General features: G+C 40.8%; 1 protein-coding gene across 1 annotated transcript in view; it reads left to right on the top strand.

The window, feature by feature from the left end:
* Positions 1-14,562, top strand: part of ZDHHC2 (zDHHC palmitoyltransferase 2) — a 61,428-nt gene that overhangs the window by 30,024 nt on the left and 16,842 nt on the right. The window contains exons 4-8 of the mRNA XM_079779548.1: positions 786-906; positions 5,458-5,527; positions 6,317-6,349; positions 8,022-8,142; positions 10,289-10,421. Of these exons, the coding sequence (XP_079635674.1) occupies positions 786-906; positions 5,458-5,527; positions 6,317-6,349; positions 8,022-8,142; positions 10,289-10,421 (478 nt within the window). The remainder of the gene's footprint in view (positions 1-785; positions 907-5,457; positions 5,528-6,316; positions 6,350-8,021; positions 8,143-10,288; positions 10,422-14,562) is intronic.

Below are 14,562 nucleotides of genomic sequence, written 5' to 3'. Positions count from 1 at the left end.
TTTCCTTTGATGTAAAAACTGTATTTGAGCCCTGATCTTGGTTTCTAATACCATTCTTCAGTGGAAGGAGGGAGGGCTCCCTGGAGAAATAGCTGGTCCTAGAACTAGAACAGGAAATATTCAAGGTGAGCCAGGAGCATCTTATGGTCTCAGAAAGTAAGGATGTTCAAACACACTTTCATAGGAGTGCAAACAGACTTTTAAAATCGTTTTGTTTTGTTTTTAATTTTCATATTGGAGCCCAAAGAAATACTTCTTTTTCTCAGATAATTTTTTTTTTAATTGGTTGGGCCAAATTGGCAGTACAAGAAGTAAAATTAACCATTAGTCTGTCTTGAGTATTAGAATTCATGTAATAATTATTCCTAATTTAGAACTCAGATGAGAAAACATGCATGATAGATTTGTTTCTATTTTTGTTCCTAATGACATCCAATTGAAAAATTCATCCGTTGAGCCAAATTTGTTTCTTTTGCCATTTATCTATTAATATAACTAATACTTGGATAGAACTCTACAGTTTATAAAGCACTTTTACATATTCTGTTCCTCTTTGAGTTTCACAAATCTCTGAGGAAGTGGGTGTTATTATTTTACCTTCTAGATGCATAAACTAATCACCTGCAAGGTTGACAGACTAGCCCAGATCTCAGACTGTATTACCTTTCTGAATTTATAGACTGTATATCATTAACATTTTATAAATGCCTTCTTCTGGGTTAGTAGATCAATAGATGTTATCATTTCTTCGAAAATACTGATGAACGTTTACATCTGTTCCACAGTTCCACCTCTCTTACGCAGAGAAAGAATTGCTGGAGAGAGAGCCGAGGGGAGAAGCCCATCAGGAGATTCTCCGGCGAGCAGCCAAGGACCTTCCCATCTACACCAGGACCATGTCTGGAGGTACAGGAGCTTGTGGTGACTGTGAGAGAGCATATGTGTGTCCTTGAAACTGTCAGACACTCATTGGGAAACGTTGTGCTAGTCTCGGATGGCTGTGGAGTCTTTACTGCACAGTTCCATGAACCTCAGTGGGAACACGAGTAACACTGTGGCACAGAGATCTCAACCAGATCACAACGGACTGTCATCTGTTCTGCCTCCTTGGTGTGGCTCCGTGAAGTGCTGAAATCTTGATTTGTAGTAGTATTCGTTTTTAAAGCTTTAATTATAGACTGTCCTATTGTCATTTAATTTAATTTAAGGGAGCAAGATCTATAACATATAATTTTACATACCTTTAAAACAGCAATTATACAAAATATAGAAAAACATACGTAAAATATTGGTACAGTTTTTCATCTTTAAAATTTATGGTAATTTTTTAACAAGTGCAACTCAAATAACAAACAAATCTCTTTTACTTGGGTCAGATTTTTAAGATAATTTAACAGCTGTCTAATTAAAGGGTTGTCTTAAAAATGAACACACGTGGGTGCTCTCCCTCCAGGAAGCGCGCCTGTGCCATTTCCGCCCGCCCCCCAACCCCCACCCCAGCACATATCACTTAATCTCTAAGGGACCCCATGAGACTTGCAACCAGGGAAGCCATGGGCAGCGGCAGCTCGTCCCAGGCTAACCCCTGAACCTGTCTCCAAGGTCCCCATTTCCCCTCTTTTCTCCGACTTCCCAGTGAGCCAAGGTGGCCAGGTTCTTCTGTTGCTTCTCCTATGCCCTTCCTTGTTTCACTGCCCTAAGTGTGTTTTTGCTGTGGTCAATAAATTCTTGCTTGCTTTGCTAAAAACAAACAGACAAACAAATGGGAACACACATGGACTATTGACATTCATCTCCCAAGATTTACCCAGAAACTCCGTGACTAGATCTATGCTGCGTGTTTTGGCAGTTACTAGCCCTGTGTGGCCATTGAGCACATAAACTGTGGCTAGACCAAGCCGAGATGGGCTTCAAGTGTAAAATACACAACTGATTTCAAAGACTTAGTACGAAGAAGAGAGTGTAAAATACCTCATTACTGTTGTATATTTGTATTTGTTTCTAGCTCACTTGAAAATCATAACTGAATCTAACTTCAGTCACCAACATTTTTTCCTGTTTGTTTTCTTTGTTTCTCAGTGAGCCAGTGGTAACGCTGTGATGTAATATTATGTCACTGGTTCTGTCCCTCCAAGACAGAGATGTGTTTCTGTATAAGTTCATGTGTGCGTGCCCTATGTAAACCTGAGCAAACACGGAGGGAGGTTAAGCCCCTATAAATTAATTACTGCACAAGGTTCCAAAGCTAGTTGCTGACGGCGATGGTACCAGGTACAGAAACCTATCTCCTCATTTCTGGTGCAGTGTTTGCCTACTGTGCCCTTGACACGCTGAATGAAGAGAAAGGGCTGACGCGTAAGTCGTATCAGGACAAATATTGATTTTCACCACTAATAACAACTACACGTTGGGTTTGTAAGTCATCTCCCTGTGTAGTTTATAGAGCATTGAGCCTATCGTCTCTTGTTCCTCTCCGGTGCTGTATGCCTGTCTCCTGAGAGGAACTCATAGTCCCCAATATTCGTGACAGCCTGGAATAGAATCTGGATTCTCTGATACAATCTTTATATTTTCAGTGCAAAAAGTCTGGATGCCTGCTAGAATCACTATGAACTGACTATAGGCATTGACTTTGTTAAATTGCACAGAGTATACACTGCGTGGCCAGATTATTATGATCTCTGAACGCATAATAATCTGGCCACTCAGTGTGTGTGTGTGTGTGTGTGTGTGTGTGTGTGTGTGTGTATGTATTTATATCTATCTATCTATCTATAGATATAGATAGATAGATAGATAGATGTATATATGTATATGTATATATATATATATTAGAGGCCTGGTGCATGAATTCGTGCATGGGTGGGGTCCCGGCCAGCCTGGCCAGGGGGAGGGGACATGGGCGGTTGACCGGCCTGCCTTCTGGTCGAACTCCTGGTCGAGGGGACAATTTGCATATTAGCCTTTTATTATATAGGCTATCCACTGAGTGGCCAGATTATTATGCGTCCAGAGATCATAATAATCTGGCCACTCAGTATAATAGACAGATAGCAATGCTGGTGTGATTGACCCCCTTCTAGAATATGGAGAACGGAGAGGTAGGCGTGATTCAGCAGTGAGCAGCCACAGGAGCTCCAAGGCAGGAATGTGAGCCGGCCTTTCTTACCCACCCTCAGCCACACCCTCTGTGACCCTTGTCTTGTGCGGATAACTTCCTCCTCCACCCTGGGAGAAAGTCTGTGGACTAAAGCCACGTGAAGGCTCAGCTGACGTTCGCACACTTTATACTTTATAGAGCATTGAAGAAAACGAGTGGTAATACCATTTAGGATTTTACCATCCATTCTAAAGCCACAGGACTTCCTCCAAACCTGATGGAGAGAAATGCCAGCTGCCTGGGTTAAGCTGACGGCTGTACACAGAACCATTCAGCCCCGTGAGACGTGGCCGAGGGTGTGCTAGTAGTTGAGGCAGGGTGTTGGGAAGTCTGCTCCCCGCACTTCTGTTTGTCTTCTGCATCCTCACGGGCTCTTCAGACTTTTTTATATTATTATTCATTTTGATTAATGAGGACTATTTACTTTTTTTTTAGCTCTCTCCTTGTCCTTGATCTTTTCCTACAAAAGAAAATTGTACTAGTTTTTTACTACAGAGGTAACAATTAGAGGTGATGTAACTCATTTATCATCGTACGCAGATGTTAGTAATGTTGTCTTTTCAACATTTACCCACCAAGTTTTCAATTATGTAAGTAATATATGAATACATTCCTTAAAAACTCAAGCAAGACAGTTAACATAAAAATTCCCCTTGGCTGTAAGGAGTTTTTTAAACGATAATCAGATCTTTCGTTTTAAATTACTCTGGCATGATTTTAGTTGGACATAATGTGGTATACAGAGTGGTGTTTTTAGTTTTTTTCATTAAAAAACGAAATTTCTCTTTTTATAAAAGACTCCAGACAAAACACTTACTTCTACGTTGTTTTGATCTCCAGTGAGTTACTGCCCACTTGGATTTGAAAGGCTTTTCCCTTGCGAACTGTAAAGTGCAGATAATCACCGGCCAGAGAGGACCTAGGTTGTCCTGCAGGCGTCACCTGGAGACTGTGGCTGCAGACCGCGCTGCCCGTGAGCGGGCTGCTAGTCCCTCGTGGCACTGACAGTGTAACTGTGAGTGTAAAATACATTACAGGCTTCAAAGAGCTGGGAAAACCCAGAAGATAGGACTTTCTCCTTAGCTCCTGGGGAGTTTAAAAGCGCACATGGAGCTCCGGTTATGTTTCTCTGGACAGCACCGCCTCTCACTTTCCTACTGGGCAGGAGCCAGGGAGACCTTGGCGGGTCGCGGGGAGGGCACCGTGGGCGTCTCCCCTCGGGGGCTGAGCAGCAAGGCCATGCCTCTGATCCCTGCAGTTCCTGAAAGAGGAACTTGTGAGGGGTAACGAAGGACTCATTTCAACACTGAAAACACTCGATTTAGGCCTTGTGGTCTAAGAAAAGCACGTCTTATTCTTAGTTCATAGCAACTGTTTTCTTTTTCAGAGATTATGGCATTAGCTTGACATAACCTTGGTAATTACTTATTGCGAGTATTTTTTCCAAATTTTTTTTTACATTTGTAAGTGTGGCCTTTCTGATCCTACGGGACTGCCCACGTAATAGCTGCTTTCCTGTAGCGTCGGTAGCTGCCTGCCTCCTGTGAGAGCCTGCGGACTGAAATAGCCTCTCCCAATCAATCATTCATAGCTGCCTTTGCTGCCGCTATTGGAGGAGGAAGGATCAGGTCTTCCGTTACAAGGATTGAAGTCCTTATTGGGAGTGCTTCTTCTAATTCTCACTTCTAAGCTTGTACCTCACTCAACACAGAAGGTGTGAGATCTTTCTCAATGTAAGCGATCAAGAGAGTTTATTCACAAATTTCTAAAATTGGTTTTGCATAAAATTTCTAAAATGTGGTTGTATCCTCTCTTGGTTATCCTGTGGGTACAGAAAATCATTGGTTTTATGGAGAGAGACATTCTGTTTACTCAGATGGAAAGGAACATACTTCCACCCTTTTGAGCCTTACGGAAGGTAGGTAGGTAGGTAGGTAGGTAGGTAGGTAGGTATATAGATGGATAACCACTGACACTTGAGGATGCCCTAGAACAGTGGTCGCCAACCTTTAGGACCTCAGGGACCACCAGTGGTCCATGGACCACCAGTTGGCGACTGCTGCCCTAGAAACCTTTCCCCTAAAGATGCCCGTCCTTGGGAAACCTCTCCAGAGAACTGAGACTGTGGGCACGTCTTTTCCATTTTTGTATTTAAACAGAGTCGACTATCTCAATTTTGCCAAATTTAAATTTGGAATGTTGTGTAGAATTTAAATCGGAATAGATGATGAGGGCCATTTAATCGCGTGTTCAATGCACTGTTCACCCAAAGGCTAAGTGGAGCTCTTTGTTCCCAGCAATCCGATACTGTGACAGATGCCAACTCATCAAGCCCGACCGCTGCCATCACTGCTCCGTCTGTGACAAGTAAGGAAACCTTTCTTTCTCTTATTGAACGAACATGTTTCTTTTCTCACCGTTTTCCAGACTGTTTCCTTCTCTCCTTGCTCACGTTCTCACACCTTTCCTTAGGGAATGGAGTTGGCATGATCACTTGCGTTAGTAACGAATGTGGTTTAGGGCCAGAATCAGTTGTCCCCTTCCCCCGGTTCACACTGACATGAATGCCGTGCATGATTTTTACCAGCTCAGACGTGGCTGGTTTGATTTGGGAAGTATTTCTTCGGTGACCCTTTCCCAGTTGACTTGGTGACAGCCGGGTGTTATTACATACTTAGTGTAACCACAGGGGCAGTAGAATTACGTGGCCTAAGGATCGAAATGAAAGGACAGGTTTCACCCAGACTTCCTGTCTATCTGCCGACATTCTGCACCTTCTTTAGCGTAAGATAATTGTATATGAACACATTGCATTGGTTTTAGACGTTAAAGCGTGTTATATTTTCAGTTGGAAGTCCTATTATTGCATCATAACTGGAATTAGCTAGCGTCTCTTTTTTAGATGAGGACTTTCGCTATTATTCTATATTTATTTATTTTATTTATTATTGACACTTATTACAGATGTCCCCCACTTCCCCACCCTTTACCCGTCTCCACCCAGCCCCTCCTATTATTCAATTTTTAGAGAAGTAAATAATTTTGCAATATTTTACTTGCTACAACTTTTTTGAAATAACAAATATATATTTTAATAATTTAATGGGACTAAGTTTTCATGGGGTGTTGAGTTTTGTGTATATGGTTTTTTTTTAGATGTATTTTGAAGATGGACCATCATTGCCCATGGTAAGTCTGGCTCTATGCTTAAACCGGTTTCTGTCCCTTCTAAGTTAGTAAATACAATCATTTATCTATTTAAATCTTTTTATAAATGAAATTTTGCCTTAGCTGATCTAGGAGGTACTTTCAGATTTAATTTCTGATATTTGTTTAATTAGTTCAAGAGTCTTTATTCAGGAGAATTTCCATGAATAATTTTAAAACCAGTATTTTAAGTTAATGTCTCATATTTGCTCAGAACAAATGGTTTTCTTTGTATATACATGAATAAACATAGGAATTCTAAAATACTCCCCAGGAGTTACACCAAAATGCACATATAAACACAATCCCTCACTAGAATTTTCTAATCATTAATCTAAAGCTTTAACAGTTTGGTTTACATAAAACTTGGCATTACAGGGTAGAATAACAAGTAGAATAACATGCTGTTGAAATAAGGGGTTTCCACTTAGAATTCGTTAATATTTTAACAAATATTTCTAAGTCAGGAAATGGGGTGTCTTAGAGTATTGGAAAGACCTAATTCTCTAATGAAGGTATTTTCTACCTTTGCCTGTAATTTACCGCCCGGTGTGCACGCTCTTTTCCCAGTCACACTGAGGTGGCCCGCCACGCTTGGCTTGGACATTAAGCCTGATACTCCATGAGCCTCATCTTCTTCAGGGGTGGCGCTTGGGAAAGCTATGCCGGTTGTAGGCTGAAGCATAGACCTACAGAGAATGATGATGATCTCCGTTGCAGGCACAGCAGGGGGGTGTCCGGTTTACTGTCTTCTGTAGCCCTCCCCGGGCTGCCTTTTGCTATCTGTGCAGACTTTCTCCTTTAACAGGTTCTAAAGCTCCTTAACTCCTATAGGAATGAGGTTCTTCCCAAAAAAAAGACCAGTAAATAACCTCCATTTGGTATTACTTTTCATTATATTCATTCTTTTGCTTTCCTCACTCTTTCACCCATTTCATTCATTCTGTTCTCATTCTCAGCAAGTAGTTCCCCATACCTTCTATTACAGGCAGCCTGAGTCCTCCGTGTATTCCTCTGCTGACCCTTCCATAGCACATGTCAGTGCCCACCGAGTCCCCACGACCCTCCTGAGTCCGCTGCACCTGCGAGGGCAGTTCCCACGCCCGCTGACGGCTCCCCACCTGAGGCACCTCAGTCTTCGCTGCTCTGCCTGAGGGCTCTCTCCGACCGGGGCTTTGCTCACCTCCCAAGCCTGGCCGTCCGGAAGCACCAGGGCATTCATGCTTCCTGAGGCCACTCTCAGTGAGGGACTGGTTAAGAGCACATGCTTTTTTGGAATTTTCGCCCTTCTTGTTTCAAATAAACTGGGGATACAGAGTGCCGACTGTGTATTTATTGAAACACAGCCTGTGCCTAAATGGACCCAGGCAGTTCCAACCCGCTGGTTCAAAGGTTAACTGAACAGTGACATGGTTCTTGATTGAGTCAAGTCATATCCCGTATCAAATTTGAGAAACTTAAACACAGAATCCCTTTTTAGTGAAACGGATATTTTTAATGTTTGTATGTGTAAAGAAATCTCACGAATTACACTTAAGATTTGCCAGTACATTTTGAATGATAAAAACTCAACGCCGTGTTAAGGTTGGGCATATGTATACCCGTGCTGAAAATGTAAAACTCATCGAAAATGTTTTTTTGTTTTTATCAACAGGGTGAACAATTGTGTTGGATTTTCAAATTATAAATTTTTCCTCCTTTTCTTGGCTTATTCCCTGCTGTACTGCCTTTTTATTGCTGCTACGGATTTACAGTATTTTATCAAATTTTGGACAGTAAGTCATTACCTTGTTGATTTTTTTGGTATATAAAAATACATAGTACAGTTTTTCACTAGTGAGTTATTTCAGACACTGATTTTATAGACTTGAGCTCGTTTAGAGTCAGTCCTCATTATTTGCAGGTTCTGTGTTTGTGAATTCACATCTTGCTGAAGTTTCTCTGTTACCCACAATCAGAACTCAGAGAGCTTTTGTGGCCATTTGCAGACGTGCACAGAGTGGCCAAAAATTTGCGTGGCCCCGTGTCCATATCAAGCAAGGAGATAAAACAAGGAGACTCTGCCTTCTTGTTTCCACTCCCATATGTACACGGTGTGCTTTTCACTCTACTTAATGCCACACTTTTTTTTTTTGCATTGTTGTGCTTTGTGTTGGTCATTTCTGTGTTTAAAATGCTCTTCAAGAATAGTGCTGAAGTACTGTCGGTGTTTCTGAGCACTCGTGTGAGGTGCTTTATGGAGAAAATCTGTGTGTTGGGTAAGCATCCTTCAGGCCTGAGTAATAGTGATGTTGGGCGTGAGTTCTGTGTCAGTGAGTGAACAACAAATGTGAAAACGTTGTTGATGATGTGTCTTCAGGCCCAGATGCACCGCAAACCGGGTTATGCATAGATCTGCAGACAGAACTGTGCCGGAGGCCACAGGAACCTCCCTGTGTTTTCCCTGGGAGGAAGTCAGGGTTCACGGCAGCTTTATAGAACACAACCACTGAAATAACAAAAATTGACTAAGAATACTTTTATTTTTTTTAGTATTTAGAAATAGAAGTGTTTTCTTTATGTGTAAAAAGATTATTTTTTAAACTATTATATCTATAATGCCCCGAATTTTTACTAGGTATTGCTTGATTAGGCTTTAGTTAATTCATTTGTTTTCTGCACTATTTATTTTAAATGCAGGCATTTAAAATTGAGTATTTTAACTATCCAGAGATACTCCTCGTGAATACCAAACAATGATAAAAAAAAGTTATCCCCTGCCAGAATTGCTTTATTATTTTCATAAAATTATTCTTTATTAGGTAAGACTTTTCTAATTGCTAGATCATTGATGTGGGATGGGATTTTAATCACATTCAATACCAGAGATTTATTGAGCACCTACTATGTGCCACTTCTATTGCTAAGCACTAGGAGTTCACAGGTGTGTGGACAGGCTCCCAGCATTCAAGTATACCTTCAGGGTGCAGCTAGAAGAATGATCCCTAGTGAATATCTGAGAGAATGTCACCCCACGCTCCTCGTTCCTGTGAATGGTTTTAGTTCCAACCACAAATATATTTGTGAAGGAGTAGCCAGCGTTCTCACTGTGAGGACTGCCCTCAGAAGCTGTTGGTGAGGTCAGGTGACCTGTCAGGCTGACAGATACTGCAGGGTATGGAGACAGCATTTCCTTCTAGCAGAAGGAGACACCTCCTCGCAGCTCTGGTGCGTCGCTGAGTGTCCTTAGCCCCAAACCTACCATTCTAGATGGAGTCCGGGTCTCCTTGGGCAAGACACACAGTGAGAGTCCCGCTGGTTTTGCTTTGAGATGGCTTCCTTTGTCACACGGGCAGTGTAAGGTTTATTTTACACAGGTGTCACGCTCTCCTGTTTATCTTTGCTGGGATGCTCTTATTGACAATAGCCTGAAGCATTACTGTGGATGTGTTGTTGTATGTGTTCTTGTAGTAGATGCTATTGTTTGTAGTAAAGTAAAACATCGGATATAGTAGCTAAACTGTGCCAATTAACCTTCATTTTCGGCACTTTAATACAATTATTTAATCATTTATAAATCTGTAGTATGTTATAAAACATATTCAAGTAGTAAATTCAAAAGTAAATTTTATCGTTCCTTATACCTTGCTTTCTTCTGTTATAATTTACACTCATATTATCACACTTCTATGATTCTGTTATGCCAAACAAAATAAATACCCCAAGTTTGAATATATTTTTCAGATATATTCATATTCCAGACAACATTTATTTTAATCTGATGCTATATGTTTTTTCTCAGAGTTTTAATATAAAGCCATGTATCTTTCTCCATATCTAAATTTAGGAAATATTTTAAGCAAAAAAAAAAATCTTACTTATGAAAGTAGGGGAATGCTTATCCCTTTGACAAAACATTTCATTTTCTTCCTTTTTTTATAGAATGGTCTACCAGATACTCAAGCCAAGTTCCATATTATGTTTTTATTCTTTGCTGCAGCTATGTTTTCTGTCAGCTTGTCTTCTCTGTTTGGCTATCATTGTTGGCTAGTCAGCAAAAATAAGTCTACATTAGGTGAGTATGCAATTTTGTAGTTAAAAGAACTTAAATACATAAATAGATACTCATCAAAAGTTGCCATATGCGTAAATGCCTACCTGTCCTGAAGTGGTAAAAATTACTCCTATTCCCTACATTGTTTTGTGGGATGTGACTTAGACACACACAGATTCACTCATTCCATATAATTGTTTTACCGTTTGTCATATGTAAAGCATTGTGTATATGCAGTGGTGAGCAATCAGTAACTAGATTACAACAGGCAAAGTGCTTTAAAGGAAATGAATAGGATCTCGAAGTATATATCAAGGGCTGAGGGTGGCAGAAGGGTGCCTGTTTAGATGAGTGATCAGGGAAGAGCTCACCAAAATAATACATATTTAACCTAAGAAGTCAGACATGGAAAGAGCTAGAACATCTCAGGCAGAGAAAAACAGTATGTTCAAAAGCCCGACGGGTAGGATGCTGTGAAAACCAGTGCTTAGAGGAAAATAAATACGTAACTATAAATGCTTACATTAAGAAAGAAGAAATATCTCAAATCAATAACTTCACACTTTAAGGAACTATAAAAATAAGAGCAGTTAACCCAAAGCCAGCAAAAGTTAGGAAATAATAAAGATTAGAGAGGAGATAATGAAAATAGAGAATTTAAAGATAGAAGATCAATGAAATCAATAGTTGGTTTTTTGAAGATAACAAATTTGACAGGCCTATCGCTAGAAATAAAAAAAGAAGACTCAAATTATGAAAATCAGAAATGAAAGTGGGGACTACCAACTTTATAGAAATCAAAAAGGTTATAACAGAAACCATGAACATTTATACATCAAAAAATTAGGTAACCTAGATGAAATATACAATTTCTAGAAACACAAACTACCAATCTGACTCAAGAAGAAATAAAAAATCTGAATAGACCAATAGCAAGTTAGGAAGCTGGATCAGTAATCAAGTACCTCCCAACAAAGAAAAGCCCAGGACTTGAGGCCTTCTATGGTAAATTCTACCAGACATTCAAGAAGAATTACACCAATTCTTCTCAAACTCTGCCAAAAAAATTAGAAGGAAACACTTTCTACTTACTCTTTAAGGTTAGCATTGCACTAATTCCAAAGCCAGAGAAAGACATCACAAGAAAACTATACTATCCCTTATGAACACAAATGCAAAACTCCTCAATAAAATACAAGCAAACCAAATCCAGCAGCATATTAAAAGGACCATATGCTGAAAACCTGCTCAAAGTCACTAATCATCAGAGAGATGCAAATCAAAACAACAACGCGGTACCATCTCACACCTGTCAGAATGGCTATCAACAAATCAACAAATGACAAGTGCTGGTGAGGATGCAGAGAAAAAGGAACCCTCCTTCACTGCTGGTGGGAATGCAGACTGGTGCAGCCACTGTGGAGAACAGTATGGAGTTTCCTCAAAAAACTAAAAATGGAACTCCCATTTGACCCAGTGATCCCGCTTCTAGGAATATATCCCAAGAAACCAGAAACACCAATCAGAAAGGATATATGCACCCCTATGTTCATAGCAGCACAATTCATCATAGCTAAGATTTGGAAACAGCCTAAGTGCCCATCAGCAGATGAGTGGATTAAAAAACTGTGGTACATCTACACAATGGAATACTATGCTGCTGTAAAAAAAGAAGAAGTTCTTACCATTTGCAACAATATGGATGGAGAAGGAGAGCATTATGCTAAGTGAAATAAGCCAGGCAGGGAAAGATAAATATCACATGATCTCACTCATTTGTGGAATATAATGAACAACATAAACTGATGAACAAAAACAGATCCAGAGACAGAGAAACATCGATCAGACCGTCAAACCTCAGAGGGAAGGTAGGGGAGGGTGGGGGTAAGGGAGAGAGATCAACCAAAGGACCTGTATGCATGCATGTAAGCCTAATCAATGGACACAGACAACAGGGGGGTGGGGGCATGAATGGGGGGTGGGGGGTAATGGGGGAATAAGAACACATATGTAATACCTTAATAAAGAAATTAAAAAAATATATATGAATACATGTATAAAGAAAAAAAAAGGACCATATGCCATGATCAAGTAAGATTTATCCCAGGAATACAAGGGCATTCACTATGCAAAAATCATGTATCACATTAATAGAAGGGGAAAACCACATGATTATCTCAACTGATACAAAAAAGTGTTCGACAAAATATAATACCTTTCATGATAAAAGCACTTAGCACACTAAGAATAGGAGGGAACTTCTTTGATCTGATAAAGGGCTTTATGAGAGCCCCACAACTGACCTTACACTCAGTGGTGAGAAAGAAAAACCTTTTCCTTAAGATCAGGAACAAAACCGGATGCCCTCTTTCTGCTGCTTTTAACACTACTGGAAATTCTAGTCCGAGAAATCAACCGAGAAAAGGAAATAAGGGTGTCCAAATTGGAAAGGAAGATATAAAAACGATTCTTTTTCACAGATGACATGATCTTACATATAGAATACATTAAGGGCCCCACATAGCGAAAACAACAGCCACTAAAAAATAAGACAAAGTTCTTACTGTTTTTAGAACTTGCTGCAAATCTACAGTGATCAAAACATTGTGGCACTGGTATAAGGATAGCGATCTTGACTAATGAAATTGAACTGAGAGTCCGGAGCTGAATTTACACATCTTTGGCCAATTGGTTTTTCACAAGGGTACCAAGACCATTCAATGGGGGAATGAATAGGATCTTTCAGAGTAATATTTGTAAATCATACGTCCAAGGGCCGAGTATCCAGAATATGTAAATATTACAACTCAACAACAATAAGACAAACAGCCCAGTTTAAAAATTTGCAGAAGATTTCAATGGACATTTAAAAAGACATTTCTCTAAAGAAAATATACAAATGGCCAACAAACACCTAAAAACATGCTCCGTATCATTAGTTACTAGGGACATCAAAATCAAAACCACAGTGAGGTACCACTTCATATTCACTTGGATGGAGATTAAAAATAACCCACAAGCTTTGGTGAGGATGTGGCGAATTTGGAAACCTTCACATATTGCTGGTGGGAATATAAAAGTGTACAGTCAATGTGAAAACAGTCTGGCAAGTCCTCAAAATGTTAAATACAGAATTACCATGTGACCCAGTAATTCCACTCTTAGGTATACGCCCGGGTGATATCCAGCATCTAGAAGCGTTCAGGAAGCTGGAGAAGGCGCTGCGTGTAAATTAATAAAGAGACTAGAAATATGATATACCGTATTTTCCGGCGTATAAGACGACCTTTTAACCCAGGAAAATCTTCTCAAAAGTCGGGGGTCTTATACGCCGGAAAATACGCTAACTTTGTAATCCATGGGGGAGCCAGAGGAGGGCTTAGCTTCAGTAACCAAGTTCTCTGAATCTCGGGACCCCTCGCTCTTTATTAACACAAATTGCCCTAAAGCAAAGCAGATACACATATTAAAAGGTAAGGTTTAGTATACAGTAGCCATTGTCAGTTTGGGGGCTTTCAGGTGTTTGGCCAGCAGGAGGCAATAACATGTAGATTGAAATGCCCTCAGCTGTCTGGCAGCAAGCAATCTTTTATGTAAAAAATTCAGGTTTGGGGAAATGCCTTCTGCCATTCCAGTAGGCAATGATATGTATCTTCAGCCCTGCTGGATATAGAAGCCCATCAACCTTTTGAGGACTTTTTGCATTTATTATGACACTAGAAGCCCGGTGCACGAAATTCGTGCACGGCGGGGGGTTGTCCCTCAGCCCAGCCTGTACCCTCTCCAATCTGGGACTCCTGGAGGGATGTCCGACTGCCCATTTAGGCCCCATCCTGGGGCCTAAATGGGCAGTCGGACATCCCTCTCACAATCCAGAACTGCTGGCTCCCAACTGCTTGCCTGCCTGCCTTCCTGATTGCCTCTAACCACTTCTGCCTGCCAGCCTGATCACCCCTAACCACTCCGCTGCCAGCCTGGTTGATGCTTAACTGCTCCCCTGCCAGCCTGTTTGCCCCCAACTTCCCTCCTCTGCCAGCCTGGTCACCCCTAACTGCCCTCTCCTGCAGGGTTGATCACCTCCAACTGCCCTCCCTTGCAAGCCTGGTCCCTCTCAACTGCCCTCCCTTGCAGGCCTGGTCCCTCACAACTGCCCTCCCTTGCA

The sequence above is a fragment of the Cnephaeus nilssonii genome (assembly GCF_951640355.1).
Source record: "Cnephaeus nilssonii genome assembly, chromosome: 8".
Classification (NCBI taxonomy): domain Eukaryota; kingdom Metazoa; phylum Chordata; class Mammalia; order Chiroptera; family Vespertilionidae; genus Cnephaeus; species Cnephaeus nilssonii.
Note: the sequence above shows the minus strand (reverse complement) of the source record. Positions and strands in the feature narration are given on the sequence as shown.